At 47.0% G+C, this 18,995-nt stretch overlaps 1 protein-coding gene across 4 annotated transcripts in view; it reads left to right on the top strand.

The window, feature by feature from the left end:
* The window catches only part of MYH7B (myosin heavy chain 7B), a 55,389-nt gene that overhangs the window by 17,360 nt on the left and 19,034 nt on the right, over nt 1-18,995 (top strand). For 2 of the 4 annotated variants that reach the window (XM_077170532.1, XM_077170516.1), the window contains exons 3-12: nt 11,365-11,433; nt 12,262-12,416; nt 13,684-13,790; nt 13,922-14,065; nt 14,437-14,593; nt 14,921-14,948; nt 16,049-16,145; nt 18,229-18,252; nt 18,412-18,504; nt 18,623-18,686. In XM_077170532.1, coding sequence (XP_077026647.1) covers nt 11,396-11,433; nt 12,262-12,416; nt 13,684-13,790; nt 13,922-14,065; nt 14,437-14,593; nt 14,921-14,948; nt 16,049-16,145; nt 18,229-18,252; nt 18,412-18,504; nt 18,623-18,686 — 907 coding nt within the window. In that variant the 5' untranslated portion in view covers nt 11,365-11,395. Of the gene's footprint in view, nt 1-11,364; nt 11,434-12,261; nt 12,417-13,683; nt 13,791-13,921; nt 14,066-14,436; nt 14,594-14,920; nt 14,949-16,048; nt 16,146-18,228; nt 18,253-18,411; nt 18,505-18,622; nt 18,687-18,995 lie in introns of those variants that run through there. The other 2 variants (XM_077170526.1, XM_077170541.1) reach the window with 2 other exon arrangements.

Raw genomic sequence — 18,995 nt, 5'->3', positions numbered from 1 at the left:
AACTCCCTGGCCCACACCTTCCAAGCTGACTGACATCTCACCAATCAGTGGCAGAGCTACTACATATTCCGCCCTCCCACCCCACCCCTAGTTGGTATTTTGGAGAGGACAGACACTCTTCTATTCTCCCTGTGCCCCTCCCACGGGAGGCCCCTGTGTAGATGCTTTTTTGAACTGTCCGAGCCTCAGTGCCTGACTGTGCCTCACAGCCTCCCCCACCAGACTAAGATCCCTGCATCTTAGGACGGTGCCCAGCCCTGGTCCCAGTCTGAGGGATGTGGAGAATGTTGAAGTGAACTCAGTGGGAAGCCACCCCAGGCTGGAACAAGCCTGACCTGACTCTGAGATCCCTGGAAGAGCCTTCGCCTCAGCATAGGTGGTTATAGCTGTGGTCTTATAAGATCCTGGGACTTCCCTCTCCATATGTAAGGCCTGCTAGGACCTCCCTTCCAGCATATTGACTGTCCTGCGCACTGCCTTGAAGTCTATCCCAAATGGCAGATCCAAGGCTTCCCCCAACATATAATAGCTGCAGAGCCCACATGCTCACATCACTGAGCTCTTACTATGTGCTGAGTGCTTTGTGTCTTTTATTTCTCTCAACCTGTTAAAAAGCACGTACACTTGTATATCCATTTTGCAGAAAAGGAGCCTGAGGCTTAGGATGGATGTGTGTGGGGTAGGGTCAAATAAGTAATTTGCTCAGGGTCACTTAGTTTGTAAATGGGAGAGAAAGGATTTGAAGAGGCTGTTCTACCACTCACCAGGCCTGACCTAGTCTCTGCAGATGCAAAGCTGAATAAGAAACATCACCTACTCTTAAGGAGCTAATGATAATATCACCAAACATTTATATTACATGGTGCTTATATGTCAGGTACAGGGTAAGCTTTTTATATAAATATTTATTTAATATGTGCATACATTGTTACATTGAACCCACACAACAAACCAGTGGAATAAGGTATGCCCATTTATAGATGAAGGTCTGAGAGGAAAAGAGACCTGCCTAAGGCCACATAGCAAGTAGGGGGCAGAGCTAGACAGTCTGGCTCCAGAGCCGGTGCTATCAGACCCTCTTCTGGCATCTCTTTCCCAGACTTCCTATTTTTGGCTGCCTCATTCCTCGGTTGTCTGGTGTCCCAGACCTCCTCCCCGCTACTCTTTCTGTCTTCCCCTCCCAGTAGCTCCCCTGGCCAACCCATGTCCCTCACCCCCACCCCTCTCATTCATATTCTGAGCATTGTTTGGAGCCTGGGGTTGGGCCAGACTCTCTGGATGCTGACCCCTGAGGGGACAGTTAGCAGGATTCACTTCTACCTTCTGGTATCTTCTAGCCCTTCCCACCCCACCCTGCTGCCCACGCAGTGCAAAGAATAGAGCCACCCATACCTGAAAGACTAGAGTGCAAGGGGTGGGGGCAGGAGCTGGGCTTCCTAGGAATGGGTGGTTCTGGAAGCTAATATAAGCAGCAGCACCTGCTGGTATTATCTGGACTCTAAGAATAACTTAGGCTGAAGAGTTGGGGATTGGGGCCAAGAAAGAATGCTGGAGCCTATTTCTCCCCTCTCCCTCTATCCTTGCGACTTGGCCTAGAGCTAAGAAGCCTCCCTTCTGGCTCACCATTTTCTCTGAAATGGTTTCACACAGGCACATGTTTTTTGTTTGTTTGTTTTTAATGGTTTTTTTTTGTTGTTAAATATACCATATATACAAAGAAAAAAAAAAAAGCAATAATTTTCAAAGTACACTTCAGCAAGTAGATTTCTGAGTTCCACTATTCCAGAATTTTCCTTCTAGCTGCTCCAAAACACTGGAGGCTAGAAGAAATTTCTTCTTTCTTTTTTGTGAAAAATAAAATATATACAAAAAAGCAATAAATTTCAAAGCACATAGCAACAATTAGTTGTAGAAAAGATTTCAGAGTTTGGTATAGGTTACAATTCCATTTTAGGTTTTTACTTCTAGCTGCTCGAAGATACTGGAGACTAAAAGAAATATCAATATAATGATTGAGGAATCATACTCGTTTGTTAAATCCTATCTTCTCTGTATAACTCCACCATCACCTTTGATCTTTCTCTCCCTCTTTACGGGTATTTGGGCTATGCCCATTCTAACATTTTTCATGCTGGAAGGAGTTGTCGATAATATGGGATAGGGGATGGACGGAACTATTTGATGTTCTGGAGAGGCTAGCCCCTCTATATTTCAGGACTTAACTGGTCCAGGGACCCATCTGGAGGTTGTAGGTTTCTGGAATATTATCGTAGTGCATGGAACCTTTATAGAATCTTATGTAACACCCTAGATGTTCTTTAGGATTGGCTGGAAACAAGCACATCTTATATTCTTTTGGGCTAGAGGGAAAGCGGTGCCTCTGAGGCTCAGAGTCAGGCAGCCTGATTTAGGGCTTGAGGGCATAAGCCCACACCCTATGGCCCAGCCCACAACAAGGCCCCTCCCCACTGGCAGAGGATAGGGGCTTCCTTTTTCAAGGATCACTTAGGAAACAGCTCTTATTCATTTAGCAAATATTTTTTTAAAAAATAGGTAATACATACATAGAGCTCAAAATTGAAAAGGTATAAAAGGTATAAAACCATTCTCCTTCCCTTCCCTGGCCCCCTAGTTGCCTTCGCACAGGTGACCAGTTACTGGCTTCTTTAGTGACTTCTAAAAGTGGTCAGTCCATATGTAAGCATCTAAACATGCAGATATACAGATATTCTCTCCCCTCACTTTTATACAGATGATAGCATATTCCATGCATCTGTTCCTTGTTTTTTTTCACTTAATGGTATATCTTAGAATAATAACAATAATTTATTGAGTATCCACTATGTGCCAGTCACTATTCTGAGCACTTTAGATGTTTTAACTCATATAATGCTTATCACAGTCCTATGAGGTAGATAGTTTTTATGAACTGCCATTCTAAAGAGGTTAAGTAATTTTCCAAGATTTCACAGCTGGTAAGTGGCAGAACCAGGATTCAAACCTAGGCAGTCTGACTTTAGACCAGGCGTTCTTCATCACTGCCCTGCTCTGTCTTGCAAACTGGAGTCTGGTACTAGAAAGCGCTCCCTCACTCTTCTCAAGGGCCGAGGTAAGAAATGTGTATCGAACCCTTACCGTGTGCCAGGCTCAGGCTGAGGATACAGCAGACAATAAGAAAGATTAGTCTGTCCTAATGGAACTGGTATTCAGGTGCCCATGAATATCTGTCAAGCAAGGGCAGGAGGAAGGAAATATCATACACCCACCTGCCCGTGTAAAGGGCTGCTGTTCCCTTATCCACTGGTTCTGCTCCCACACAGCCTTCAAGCTGGAAGGCCTGACAGCCTAGAGACCCTGGTAGAGGTCCCGACAGAGGCAGACACTTAAGAGAGATCACGATGTGACCCGTGTAAGCCTCCTCCCAGCCCCCTGGGATCCATTTCAGTAGGACTGGTGGGAGGGGGCAGGGTCTTTAATCCAGGGACCAACCATTGTTTGAAGTTGGGAACAATTGAAGGGCAAGGGAGCTATAGATAGATCCACAGCTGCTGTCACCTGTCCCAGCCTGGGCATTGGTCCTGAGCATTGTCTGTGTGGGGGCAGTCTACCCAAGGATGTACTGAGGGGAGAGGCTGGCCCAGCTCAACTCTAGAGAAATCAAGTTGGAGACCAAGATAGAGAATTAGAAAGTCTCAGAGGGCAAAGAGAGACAGGGTGACACACAAAGATCAAGGCCCTTGAAAGATATAAGAGACCCCATAATGCCAAAAACACTGAGACTGGTTGGAAGTAGGACGCACAGAGAGAGGGCTGTCAAGACAGTGAGGGCATAAGACAAAGATTGAACTCAAAGAGGCAGCAAATCAGAGATTCATACCAGGGCTAGTGCTGCATCTCAGCCCAGCCCAGGTCTTTGTGTTCATGTCTGGGGATGGGGATGGGGGTGGCGGCGCTGCATGTGCATGTTTCTCTCTGGAGCAGACAGATCTCAGAACTCTGTGGGGCAGGCTGAAGTAGCCTTGTAAGTGCTCAGGGAGCCCTCTGGGGTCTTCATAAGGGAGAGTGTATGGCTGGGTCTAGTCATGGCTTTAAGAGAGGCAAGGACCTTCCTCCCTCTGTGCCTTGGTTTCCCCAACTCTTCAACAAGAGAGTTGGTTTGCATGATCACTAAAGGGCCATTTCATCCTCTGACTCCATCAAGACATTTTCTCTGATGTGTCTGCCCTCTTCCCTTCTTGATAAAGTTGAAACCACAGTCACTTCTTTGTTTGCCTTTTGTGAGGATGAGGACAGTGGTCCCCCATCCCCTCACTCCAGTAACCTTTCAGCCATAAATCTATGCCAAGGCATTTCTCCTTCAGATAAACAGAGAGAACCCTGATGCCTTTTGGCTGCCCTCACCCTATTTTCTGCTTGAAACATCAGAGCTGGGTCCCATTCAGGCCCTCTGCAACAGCCCAGAAACCCAGAAGCGAAATGAAGCTGGGACAAGCAGGGGACCCAACCACCCCCGGAGTGTCAAAGTGAAGGACCCTTCACATTTAGACCATATGACAGCCTCCTCCTAAGTAAGTCTTCCTGCCACCGGTCTCACCCCTCCAATCCGTCCCCCACACCAGCTGCCACAGGGATCTTTTGAACACATAAATCTTACCACACTGTCAAATTCCCTTGCTCAGAGCTCTTTGATGAAAATAAATATGTTAAAATGCCTTTGATGGCTCCCCAACTCTTGTAGGATAAAGCTCTAAATCCTAATCTGGCTTTTGAAGCCCTTCACAGTCTAGTCCAAGCTGCCCAGTCCAGGCTCATCCCCATTATGTACCCTGTGGCCCAGCCCCTGCCAGTGTGGTTGCTCAGGTCTGGTTCATGCTGTTTGGTGCCCTCTCCTCCATCCCTAGTGCTTCTCCCTGGTCCAGGCCCATCTTCTCTCATCTCCAAGCCCAGTGGCACCCTTACTGGTCTCTCTTCTACATCCCTTGCCCCTTCCAGTCCATTCTCTATATGGCAGCCAGAGTGATTGTTGTTAACCTTGAGATTACTTGCCTGCCCTAACAGCTTTCCATACACTTGCAATAAAATCCAGAGTCCTTTCCAAGTCCTACAAGACTCCAAGTGATCTAACCCCTGCCTACCTCTCCAGCCTTACCTTGTAAAATTCTCCCCTATTCGCTACATCCAGCCATACTAACATTGTGACCGAGCTATTTTGGGCCTCATAGATTTTGTATTTGCTGTTCCTTCTGCTTGGAATGCTCTCTTGGCTATCTCCTTCAGGTCTCACCTTCAATGTCACCTCCTCAGAGGACCTCCCTCATCAACTTTAATAAAGTACATCCTCATTACCTTCCACAGAATTATCTCTTTATTTTCTGCCTAGCACTTGCACCAATCTTTAATTACCTTAAAAAGCATATTTACTTGTTTATATTTTGCCTTTCACATGGGGATATTAGACCTATGAAGGAATGGAACTTGTTGTCTTTTCCCTCTCCTTTCCTCTTTGGGTGTCCAACTGCTTTTATCCTTCCAGAATCCTCCCTCTGAAGTCTTCCTTGAGTGTCTTTCTTTTTCTGGACAATGAGGGTCTCTTGTTCTGACCCTGGACACAAAAGAGAAGCTGTCAGATGTATGCTCAATTCAGTTCCCGTGTCTCCTAACTGTAGTAGCATTTTAACTGAGCAGAAGGACTCTGACCCAAAGAAGGAATTCCAGGCACTGGGGTACCTTGGAGGGGGCAGAGATATTTTGGGCTGGAGATTATGCCCAAATCACATCTCTGACTTATTGCCTACCCCTTGCTCTCTGCAGTACTCTGCTCCCTTGCTGGCATTATAGGTAGAAGAGTTGAGGCTAGAGGAACTGTGCCTTTTGGGATTTTCCCAATCACTTTGTTGCTCATGGAAATCTCCCCAAAATAGCCCTGGCTCAGCAGCTGCCTCCAGATCTCACTGCTACAAAGTGTGGGTGGCAGGACTCTTGGCAACTTGTTGAAGTGAGGCCTTAGGTGGAGAGGAGTTGGGATACATAGACCCTGGCCTCCATCATGACTCCAGCTCCCATCTTTGGCCACTTTGCTCTTTGCCCTCCTTGCTCTTTGCCCTGGATCCTATTTCTTCCTCCAACTCTACTCCTGGCCATGCTCAAGATTCCCCATCTCTGCCATGGAGGGTGGGCAGGCAGTATTTCAGAGTATTTGAGGGTAGCATCAGGCCAATCCAGGGCCACCTGGGAAGCAGCACTGTCAGTACCTTAACTCCTTTGTAGTTTGTTGGGTGATTTGTGGAGAGAGTTCCCTCCAGCCCTGGGGCATAGACATACTGCCAGCCAGGCTAAAGGTGACCCAGCTGCCCCTCGGCTTTCATGTTTGTAGGGTAGAGAGCTCACCCTGGGAGAGGGGATTCTGGAGTCTGGCCTTAAGCCTCCCACTACCCCCATCAAGGCTCAGTCTCCTTAATTAAGCTGAGAGCCTGAACAAGATGATTTCCTTTCTAGCCCTAATACTCCTGATTCCTAACACCCAGGGATTGTTTTGTTTTGTTTTTTAAATTTAATTGGGGATCAGGGGTGAATTTAAAAGATATAGAAAAGTACAGAGAATATTAACAAACCATTTGTCCATATTTTGTCATATTTACTATACTAGGGTTCTAATGCCCCATTATTTTAATACTCTAGGATTCTAAACTGAGGTGCATGTATGTCTTGGCTCTGCACTCATAATGTTGGGAGAAGGAAGGCAGGCAGACTTTGGGTATCTATACTTGCCATTCATGGTTGGGTTAATTGGGGTAAGAGAGTGGTTATCAAGAAACAAACCTTCCCGAGTTCTAAAATCCTGAAATCCTAGACTCTTAAAATTGAAGGAGACTTTAGAAATTGTGCAGTCCACAGCCTCAAGCCCTCTGTAAACTCTGCTGGAGTCTTCCTCTGGTGCAGGTAGGCTAGCTTTCTTCCACGGGCCTCTCCCATTGCTGACTTGCCCAGCGTGTTAAAAAGTCCTCTCTGTGTGCACCCAAACTCTGTTCCCTTGTCCCTGCTATATCAGTTTTCTTGAGGAATCACATAGGATTCCTTTTTCTCCCAGGAAACTCTTCAGAATTTAAAGTCAGCACCATACGGCTGTTGCAGATTGTAATTCTTTGGGCAGTTTCTCCATTTGCCACATCTGCTGACTGTCTCTCAGGGCATTGGGTTTCCTATTGCTTTGTCATTTTTGTTTCTGAGCTCATCTCAGAGGGAAAAACCTTTTGCAAGAGGTGTGCTTGGGTGCTGGATGTGGACTTACAGTTCCAGACCAGTTTTTTGTTTGTTTAAATTATTTTTTTATTGTGAAAATATAATATACATACAGAAAAAAGCAATAAATTTCCAAGTACATTTTAACAAGTAGTTATAGAACAGATTTTAAAGTTTGGTATGGTTACAGTTCCACATTTTTTTGTTTTTTCTTCTAGCTGCTCCAAAACACTGGAGACCAAAAGAAATAACACTATAATGATTCAGCAGTCATACTCATATGTTAAATCCTATCTTCCCTATTGTACTTCTCTTTTTTATTTCTCTTTTGTGAAAAATAACATATACACACAAAAGCAATAAATTTCAAAGCATATCACAACAATTAGTTGTAGAACAGATTTCTGAGTTTGGTATGGGTTACAGTTCCTCAATTTTAGGTTTTTACTTCTAGCTGCTCTAATATACTAGACACTAAAAGAAATATCAAGATAATGATTCAGCACTCATACTCATGTGTTAAACCTGACCTTCTCTGTATAACTCCAGTGTCACCTTTGATCTTTCTCCCACTCCTTAGGGGTATTTGGGCTATGCCCATTCTAACTTTTTCATGCTGGAAGGAGCTGCCAATAATATGGGATAGGGGAATGGAACTAGCTGATGTTCTGGAAGGGCTGGTCCCTCTGCATTTCAGGACTTATCTGGTCCAGGGACCCATCTAGAGGTTGTAGGTTTCTGGAAAGTTACCCTAGTGCATGGACCCTTTGTATAATCTTATATAATGCACTGGATATTCTTTAGGATTGGCTGGAATGGTTTTGATTGGGGTTTGGCAAGTTATGATAGGTAGCAATGTCTAACTGAAGGTTGCGTAAGAGTGACCTCCAGAGTAGCCTCTCTACTCTGTTTGAATTCTCTCAGCCACTGATACCTTACTTGTTACACTTCTTTTCCCCGTTTTGGTCAGGATGGCATTGTTGATCCCATGGTGCCAGGGCCAGGCTCATCCCTGGGAATCATTTCACATGCCGCCAGGGAGACTTTGACCCCTGGATGTCATGTCCCTCTGGTTCTTTTTCATAAGCAAGGGAGGATTACCACTATGGTTCCCTTTAGCATTTATGTCAGTGCAGGTCATAGTTAGCAGTATTGTCTAAGGGAGTACTTTGAGATAATAAATTTTTGAATTTGATGCCTTTTCTTCCAGAGGGAGTGCATCCTTTTTTTTCATTGTCTTCATGCTATAATATGACCTGAGAGGCCTTTGATTTAGGAATGGAGAAAGAGAAAACTTAATTCACTCAGTCATAAATTACTAAAGTACAAATGATCCAGGTAAAAATTTGCAGTGCTCTGTGCTTCTTTCCACTGTTAAACTGGCCCAGATCCTCATCCTCTAATCCTAAAAAGAGATTAAAACCCTATGATCTGAACGATCTATTATGATTGGCTCATTCATTTACTCAGCAGATATTTATTGTATTTCTACTGTATGAAGGTACTCTGCAAGGTGTTGGGATACAAGATAAATAAGCCAGACCAAGGTTCCCCTCCTGGAGTTCCTTTCTAGTGGAGGGAGCAGGCAGGAAGCAATCTAAGTTCTACAAAGAGAAGTAAAGCCGAGTGATGTTCTTAAAAATGATAAAAAATGATATTGAGAGAAAGAAGAGAGGAATACATTCTGTAAGAGAACATTCATATAAATGTTTTTAAAAAGCCCAAACTAATCTGACATGTTGGAAGTCAGAATACAGTACTACTCTGGGGGAGGGATAGTACGTATAAGGGGAATACTGGTAATTTCTGTTTCTTCACTTTATGAAAATTCATCAGACTGTACAAAAACATTCACTGAAGTACTGATTGCAATAGAAGATTGGAGGTGATCTAATTGTCCACCCAAAGGGGACCTGGATCATTTCATAATGTGGAAAAATATCTGTAGAATCAATTCCTAAAAGAATGTGTGCATTTTTAATTTTGATAGATACTACCACATTTGGCAAGGTATTTTTTTTGTAACAGCACTATTGAGATATAATTCACAGACTACACAATTTACCCATTTAAGGTGCAAAATTCAGTAATTTTTAGTATATTCACAAGGCTGAGCAACTACCACCATAATCTAATTCCAGAACATCTTCCTGACCCCAAAAAGAAGCCCCAAACCCCATGCACTTTAGCCATCACCTTCAAATCCCCCATCTCCTCCAGCCCTAGGCAACCTTCTATAAACTTTCTGTCTCCATAGATTTGCCTGTTTTGGACATTTCACATAAATAAAATCATACAATATGTGGCCTTTTGACTCTGGCTTCTTTCACTTAACACAATGTTTTCAGACTACATCCATGCTATAGCATATCAGTACTTGGTCCCTTTTTAAATGGCCTTGGTCCCTGTATACATATACCACATTGTTATGAACATTTATATACACGTATTTGTGTGGACTTATGTTTTCAATTCTCTTGGGTATATAAATAGGAGTGGAATTGCTGGGTCATATGGTAACTCTATGTTTAACCTTTTGAGAAACTGCCAGACTATTTCCAAAGTGGCTGCACCATTTTACATTCCCAATAAACAATGCCTGGGGGTTCCAGTTTCTCTACATCCTGTCAACATTTATTATTTTCTGTTTTTATTTGTTTTCGAATTATTGCCATCCAGGTGGGTCTGAAGTGCTTCCTCATCATGGATTTAAAATATATATATTGTGTTATCATATATACAATCTAACATTTCCCATTTTAACTACTTTCAAGTATATAATTTATCATTGTAGATTTGATTTCTGTTTTCCTGATGGCTAATGATATCGAGCATCTTATCTTGTGCTTACTGGCCATTTTATAGCTTCATTGGAGAAATGTCTATTTAGATTCTTTGCCATTTTAAAATCGTGTTGTCTTTTTTCTGTTGAATTGTAGGAGTTCTTTATATATTCTGGATACTAAATCCTTATGAGATATATGATTTGCACATATTTTCTCTCATTCATTGGGTTGTCTTTTCGGTTTCTTGATGGTGCCCTTGAAAGCACAAAATTTTTAAATTTTGATGAAGTTCAGTGTATCTACTTTTTCATTGGTTGCTTATAAGTGTCATATCTAAGAAACCATTACTAGATCCACGATTATGAAGACTTACTTGCTTTTTTTCAAAGAGTTTTATACTTTTAACTCTGATTTGAATCTTTGATCCATTTTGAAATAATTTTGTTTATGGTGTGAGGTAGGGGTCCAGCTTCATTCTTTTACATGTAGCCATACAGTTGTCCCAGCAACATTTGATAAACTATTCTTTCCTCACTGAATTGGGCAATGCATAAATTTGTGTGTGTGTGTGTTTGTGTAGCATACATATAGTAAAGTGCATGAATTTCAAACATACAGCTGGATAAATTTTTGCAAAAGGAACACACCCATGTACCTTGCTCAATTCAATTCATAGAGCATTTCCCACACTCTTGAGCCTCTCTTGTGCCTACTCCCAGTCATTACTCTTTCTCAAATGACCATTCTTCCACTTCTATCATCATAGATTAGCTTTGCATGTTTTGAACTTTCTGTGGTTAAAAATGTATTTTTGAAATTATTTCTATATGTTCTATCTGACATATCTGCATATTTGGAATCGGTAGCCCTTTAGTGATCATGGTTGGGGAAAAGGGGAAGAATTCTCTGTGTGGGCTCAATCTGACATTTTTGCTGGAATTTTGGCTTTGGAACTCTGTACTTCTACATATCCAGAGTCTAAGATTCCAGGACCCTTTGATTCTCTGATTTTAAAATTCAGTTGAAGCACCAGGGCCTCTATATAATGGACAGGAGAGCCTGGAAGAGCTCTGACACATTCCCAAAGCCTGTCTCAGGCAGAATGAATGCCACAACCCCCCCACCCCCCACCGCCTTGTTGGAATGGGACATAGGAAGGGGGCACTTCTCTCCTTTGTGCTCAGAGTGAGAAGTTGACTTCTTGGGAATCTTGAATCTCATAGTATGATGTGGTTCCTAATTGGTGTATATTTCTTTCACTTGTTTCCCCTTCAGCCAAAGCATACCTTTTTTCCTATGATCCCAGGTGTGGTTTTCTTCATTTGTGACTTTCCCACAGGACTCCAGGGTCTGCTGTGAACCTTAAAGAGATGGGGATAGAGGCAGAGGAGAAAGAGATGGTATCCAGGTACTAGAAAGTGATGTCTCACTCTCTTGACTTCTCTTTTTGACCTGGTCTCTGCCACTGCTTACTTGTAAGACTTGTGCTTCAGCCTCTCTGAGCCTCAGTTTCCCCGTCTGTATAAAGGGGGTTGGGCTAAATGATCCCATAAGACATTCTGTGGTTCCTCCTTTTTGAGTCTCCTTACCCTCTGATCCTGAGTGTGTGAGCCTTTTTCTGGGTGTATCAGATCCTCTGTGACTCAGTTTCTCCCTCTGAGCTCCTCAATTTTCCCAAATCTCTCACTGTTTTGTCCCTGCCTCTGTCAGTCTCTGAATCCCAGCCTCCCTGTCTCTCAGTGGAGTGTCTCTCTTCGCCTTTGTGATCCCCTGACAATGGGAGGTAAAAATAGCCCAGGGGCTGTGCTGGTAGAGATAAAAGGGAATTTGCCTTTTGTGTCCTGTGGCTAGGCTGGGGGGGCTGTGACACGTGGAGATTGCTGACATAGCTCTCCTCCGCTGACCTTGACGGCAGCAATAAAAGGGGTAGCACAGCTCCCAGTCCTTACGGTGGTGCTGAGGTGGGTGATCAGGGCTGGTGTGGGAGCCGAAGGGAGGGCAGACAGGCGGGTGGGGGAGGGTGGCGGTGAGTGGGTGTGGGTCTCTCAGGATCTGTGGGAGAGGGCGCTCTGGTGTTTGAGGGTGTGTGTATTGGGGGCTCACCCAGGGAGGCTGGGGTGAGGGAGCCCCAGGGAGTTACCTAGCATTAGATCTTGTGGACTGGGGATCATATTCCAGTTTGAGGCCTCTGTTCCTTCTCAGTCCTCCTCCCAACCCTCACTCTGCCATCTTCCAGTGCCTGCTGCCTCGAACCTCCACATTTTCTAGTTCCTCATCCTCAACCTCTCAGTGTTACTGCCATGATGGATGTGAGTGAACTCGGGGAATCTGCCCGATACCTCCGCCAGGGATACCAAGAGCTGACGAAGGTGCACACTCTCCCATGGGATGGTAAGTGAAGGACGAGGGGAAGGAAGCACGGACACAGAGAAGCCCTTATGGATTTACCAGCCCTGAGATTAGGGTTGAGAGGGCAATCCGGCTTTGACTCTGTACTTTACTCCCAGAGCCTAGGATCCTAAGTGAAATCCCTGTATGTCTGTGAGCCAGCCTGTTTGCTCCTCTGCAAAATGGGGTACCACCACCTGCCCTGCAGGGCTGCAGTCTGTGAGGACAGACTCAGGGCTGGACCCTCAGGCTTCTGAGATTGAGGGTGGTTAGAAATGTGTGTGAGCTGTCTCCAGTGTCCACAGAACCTGTGCTGGAGCTATTTTTAATGCTTTTCACAGAGCCAAAGCCACTGTTTATTAAGGATAGGCACAAAGACTGTCCTATTTATGACCTGGTTTGCTCATAGGACAATAATAACAATAGTTAACGTGTATCAAGTGCTTATGGTATGTCAGGCCCAGAGCAGATGACTTTCCATGCATCATCTCATTTAATCCTGCCAAAAACCTGAAGAGGAAGGGACAAGGGCCAGGGCTGGCTTCATGGGTGTGCAACCTCTGCAGTCAGTGGGGCAAAAAGCTCAGAAGGGCCTCATGCTTTATTTAATGTTCTGCTATTGCCATCTTGATAATTTTTTGAACAAGGGAGCCTGCAAATCATGTGGCTGGTCCTGATCAAGGCACTTGGCTACTTAGTGACAGAGCAAGGAAGAGAACCTGGAAGTCTGTAGCTGTAGTCCATGCTTTTACCTACCATGAAATATGGGCCCCTCAAAGCTCTGAGGCCAGTTAGTTGGGGATGGGAGGTGGGCTGGGAGCACAGGACACAGAGTGAGGAGACCTGAATTTGAGTCTTCAGGTGGAATGGAGGAGGTAGAGCCTCTTGAGAATTATGTGCCTGATATTGAAGGGCCCCTCCATATGGGACCTCAGGAGATCCTCATGACACTTTGCATTTGAGGAAATGGGCCCAGAGAGAATGGGTGATTTTCTCCAGGTCACGTAGCACTTATGGGTGAAGCAGGGATTGAACCTGCACCCAGGGCAATGCAGGCCTCTTACCCTAACTATGTAAACACGGGCCATTTGAGGAAAGTGTTTTGAGACCTTGGTTGAGGGGCCTGGTCTGGAGGGATCCACACTGGGGACTTCTGCAACCTGGCAAAGGGGCTTCTGGGAGGGTCACAGCCCTATGGATGAATACAATTTAGGAACCCGAGCTGGGTCCACAGCCGCTCTCAAAGCTCCAATGCTTTCCTCCAACCCAGGGAAGAAGCGGGTCTGGGTCCCTGACGAACAGGACGCCTACGTGGAGGCCGAAGTCAAGTCAGAGGCCACAGGGGGCAGAGTCACTGTGGAGACCAAGGACCAGAGGGTTTGGCTTTTTCTTTTTCTGCAGCTCCCAGCCAGCTCTGGGTGAACTGGGTCTGGGAGTGTGTGCGGGGGCGGGGGGCGGGGGAGACACTGCTGTAAGTCGGGCCCTCTCCACTCGGGCCTCCCGGGTAGGTGCTGACAGTGCGCGAAGCCGAGCTGCAGCCCATGAACCCTCCCCGCTTCGACCTGCTCGAGGACATGGCCATGATGACGCACCTCAACGAGGCTGCCGTGCTGCAAAACCTGCGCCAGCGATACGCCCGCTGGATGATCTACGTGAGCTGCGGCCCAGGGAGTGGTCACGGGGTGGGGGGTGGGGGGACTGTGAGCTGTGGGGTGAGCTGGGGGACGGGGCGTGCGGGAGCATGAATGGAGGAAGGCCAAGGCGCTGTGGGGGCAGCATCTTGGGAAATGGGGGCGGAGCTGAGAAGGGTCTGGGGTCCCAGGTCTCGGGGGCGGGGTCACGGGCCGGGGCAGGTCTGTGCATAGAAATAAGGGCTGGGCAGCACCAGGATGTCACGGAGGGTGTGGGGTGGCTAATTAAGTAGCTCTTTGGGGGCTATCTCAGGGGTCACGGGGTTGTGAGGCCTGGGGACTGAGGATGGGACCTTGGCCCTTGACAGCCCAACTTTGCGCTCTCTCCTCAGACGTACTCGGGACTCTTCTGTGTCACCATCAACCCTTACAAATGGCTCCCGGTCTACACGGCCGCTGTGGTGGCTGCTTACAAGGGCAAGCGCCGCTCAGAGTCGCCGCCCCACATATACGCAGTGGCAGATAACGCCTACAACGACATGCTGCGCAGTAAGGCCGCCTTGACCCCTCAACCTTACCAAAGATCCGTACCCCTGTTCCAGGAAGACGTCTCTAAAGGACCCCCTTCCTTCTACTTCCCCTGCCAGGGATGGGGTGGGTGGGGAAGGCCCAGCCCTCCTTGTAATGCTCCTCGCTACACTAGCACACCATTCTGCTTCTCCAGCTGGGAGCTGGCCATCAGTCTAGTCCCACCTGGTCATTGCCATCTCTAGCCCTGGAGGGTGGAGGGACTGCCCCAGGGCCTTGGACTCCCAAGGTATTCCACTTGTGGCTGGCCCCACACCTTGACTGACTTCTCCATTCCCTTTTCTCCAGACCGAGAGAACCAGTCCATGCTTATCACGTGAGTGGGGGACTGTGGGGTTGGGGTGGGAAATGCTAGCCGTGTGGCAGGAAGGGGGCAGAACCAGAGTCATTTACCAGGATCAGACTCCAAAGTGCTTAGAGCAGGCTTTCACTGCTGGAGTCAGTGTCTCAGCTGAAGCTAAATTAGGCCTGAGCATTTTTCTCTGTCCCTGCTCTGCAGATTCATTAGGGGTGGTGGGTAGGGAGGGTTTGCCCAAGGACCAGAGTGCTTATCAGCCCTGACACTCCCTCTCCACAAGGCCCCAAATCTCCACCCACCTTGATGCCTTGGGGGTTCTGATTCTGTTCAAGAGGAGGGAGGTTCCCCTTCGTCCTCACCGTCTCCTTATCTCTGAGTCTGTATAACCATCCTTTTATCCCCCTGAGAAAGTGGTAGAATTCTCACATGCCAGGTTCATCATGTCCAGCCAAGCCAATGTGGATATGGTTTGTATGTGAGTGTGTATGTGCACACACAGTGTAGCCTGTTGAGTAAAAGCACGGATTTCTTTTTTTTTTTTGGTACATGAGCCAGAAATTGAACCCTGATCTCCCACATGTCAGGCATGCACTGAGAAGCAAGGATTTTAAAGCCCTACAGACCTGGGTTCAAGTTTTCACATTTTTACCTCCTCCTGTGTGCCCTTGGGCCTCTGAGCCTCAGTAGAAAAGCAAACCATCGTACCTACCTACCATACAAAGTATAAGGAGTCACTGAGTTAATATATGCTCTTGCCACACAGCAGAGAGTCACATAAGTTCTCTGAGCTCCATTTCCTTATCTAGAAACTGGAGGTGATGTTGGTGCCTGCCTTTTATGTGAGTGGTACCGGTAGAGCGTTTGGCCCAGCACTTCATGCTGTCGGTGCTCAGTAAACAGTGGCATTACCTCACAGGGATGGTTTACACTGGCTTGCTGTGCAGACTTAACACCTGTGAGGGTTGCTCTATCGGTTGAGTTGGGTTCCTTGAGTTTGGCATTCTTGGGGGTGGGGGTTGAAGAGGAAGAAAGTGGGGGGTCTTATTGAGGGGAGATGCGTGGGGGAAGAATTAGGGTGGCCAGAGGGGCATTGGTGACTCATGTTTGTGTCATCCAAGCGGAGAGTCGGGGGCCGGTAAGACGGTTAACACCAAGCGGGTCATTCAGTACTTTGCCATCGTCGCTGCCCTAGGAGACGGGCCGGGCAAGAAGGCCGTAAGACTCGCCCACGTGGGCGCTGCTCCTGTTTTTCTTTTCTTTCTTTCCCTCTTTTTTTTTTCATTATTATCTTTTTAATTTGACTCCCCAGAGACCCCAGCCCTGCCTGAGCCTCCCACCCTGGTGGGGGACTCTGGCCCGAGCAAGGCTTGACCAGAGAGGCTGTGGCCACCCAGGTTCTGGGCCTGCTCACATCTGTCCGTGACACCCAGGGGTGGGACATCCTTTTCCTGAACCCTTGGTGTAATTTCCCCCTTCTCTCTTGTCCTTTATATTTTGAAAAAGTTTACCAAATGCTTTCACTAAGAAGTGATTTTCTTGGTTTGCCTGCACAAAAGACACAGTTACCTGCTGGCAATCTGAGCAGGCAGGCTTATTTACAGTTTAGTTGGAGCCAGGGGACTTGGCTTTCTCAGCAGCTGTTGGTTGGGGGGCAGTTTTGTGCCTCTGATTTTTGTACAATTTTTGGAAATTTCAGAAACGGCTGGGGAACCAGTGTTTTTGTTTTGTTTTGTTTTTGTTTTTGAGGTGCAGCATTCTATTGCTAACCCCATGGCCAGCTGTCAGAACTCTGGATGCCCACTCCTGATATCAACCCCAAAATGGGCTGCCTTTTCTCCTCAGAAGCCCAAGGCCTCCTCCCATACAGCCCCCACTCTTGGTCCTGTTGAGCCTTGCTTTACTCTGGGGCATTTTTATTTTCCTTTTTCTTTTTTTCCCATTTTGTTTTTCTTTTGGCTTTCTCTTTTCCCCTGTTTGATTTTCTTGGTTTTTGATTTTTGTTTCAGTTTTGTTTTTTTGTTGTGATGGTTGTTTTTGTTGTTTGTTTTTGCTGTTGACCCTTTGATATTCTTTCCTCCCTCCTTTTCCCCCATCCCATTTTCTAAAATGCCAAAATGTCTATGGGGATGCTGCAGAAAGTTGGGGCTTGGTCCAGTGGCAGGAATAAATGGCAGGGGCCAGGTAGGAAGGGTTAGGGGTATGGAGACACCTGGGTAGGAAAGGAGCATTGATTGTGGAGTCCCAGGGATAGGGTAGGCAAGGGAGATAAAGGGACAGGCTGGCCTACAGGTGATGTGGATGCTGGAATTTAAGTCTTCTCAGTACCTCCCATGATCAGATTGGCCAGACAGGCCAGAGAGAGTCCTGTTCAGAAGCTCCAGATGTGAGCAGGTGGGGTGGAGTTTGGAGTAGGGAGCTCCATCTCTCTTCTCTATTCCTTTCCCTGTCATATCTAGGTGGCGGTCAGGGGGTGGGATTTGTAAGTCTTGGGCTCCCTGGAGCTGGATGAGTGACCACAAAGTCCCCTGGTAGTGACATGTCTGTAGAGAAGAAAAAGAGAAATGCAGGGAAGATATGGATCAGACTAGGGAGGGACAGGGGGCGAACCCCCTTCAATTCAGGAAGTCCCTACGTAGACAGCAGTGGCTACCATGGGAGGTGGTGGTTGGGCTCAGTACCAGCTTTGCCGCAGGCTTGCTGCATAGCCTTGAGCAAATCCCTTCCCTGCTTGGAGTCTTAGTTTCCTTATTTGCAATTTAGGGTCAGTGTATCCTTCTGGCCGAGTCATTGGATAGTAGGTATAGTTATGCAGTGATCACACACCTAATCACAACGCAGGAAAAGAGTGAAAAAGGGCTATCATTGAGGAAGCTACAGTAGGAAGGTACCCAGCAGGAAGAGGTTTCTTCCAGCTTGAGGGCATCAGGGAAGCCTTCCTAGAGGAGGGGACATTTGAGCTGGGCTCTGAAAGGGAGAATATTTTAGTCAGGAAGCCTGGCGCTTGGGGCAGGAGCCACTTCATGGAGCATAGAAGATGAGGGGATATGAAAAGGCCTTGGGGAGGGGAAAGACTTCGAATAGGAGATCCCCAGGTGCAGCCTACTACCTTAAGCACCTGACCAGGCCCATGCTTGCTTCCACTTTCTAGCATTTCTCCTTCTAGGAGAGTCTGGCCGTGAGGGTGGGGTGGAGAGCTACTCAGCTGGTGACTAACATTCAGTGTCCCGCTAACCTTAGCCACCCCTGACCAACCCCCTGGGGATTCCTACCCTCTAACTTTGTCTTCCTTCTCCCCCAGCAATTTCTGGCCACAAAGACTGGGGTAAGTATGGGACCGGTGTGAGCGGGACAAGTGACAAGTGTGAGGCCCTGGGACCCTCTGGGATGGGGCTGATGCCAGGGGCCGCATGGCTCTGCTGGTCAGTAAGTCTAACTGCCCCTATGCCCGCCTCATCCCCACTCCCTCCCCTGTCACCACTAGGGTACCCTTGAGGATCAAATCATTGAGGCTAACCCTGCCATGGAGGCTTTTGGCAATGCCAAGACCCTGCGGAACGACAACTCCTCCCGCTTTGTGAGTTGCCACAGTGGCTCTGGGAGAGGTGGGAAGGCGCAAGATGGTGGGAGCCCTCAGCTGGGGCAGTGGAGCACTGGCTGAGCCCCCTGACTGAGGGCCCACCCTTGTCCCACAGGGCAAGTTTATCCGCATTCACTTTGGTCCCTCTGGGAAACTCGCATCCGCTGATATCGACAGCTGTGAGTCTAGGCGAGGAAGGGTGAAAGTGGGGATTCTGGGGAAGTGGGGACAGAGGGCTGAGCCTGAGTCTTTCTTCTCTGACTTAACATCTATTACCAAGTACTTTTGTCTCCCACCTTTTCTGGGTACTTCTCTCCATCCCCTTGTCACTGCTTACATCAGGCCACCTTGCTTCTCACCTGGGACATTGCACCAGCTTCCTTTGGTCTCCTAGCCTTTACTTGATCTTCTCTCAAGCCAGAGTGATCTTCTCCAAGACACTAATCTGATCACATCCCATCCCTGCTTTAAAACCTTTTCTAGATCCC

The sequence above is a fragment of the Tamandua tetradactyla genome, chromosome 1, assembly GCF_023851605.1.
Source record: "Tamandua tetradactyla isolate mTamTet1 chromosome 1, mTamTet1.pri, whole genome shotgun sequence".
NCBI lineage: Eukaryota > Metazoa > Chordata > Mammalia > Pilosa > Myrmecophagidae > Tamandua > Tamandua tetradactyla.
This window is presented reverse-complemented; position numbering and strand designations above follow the sequence as displayed.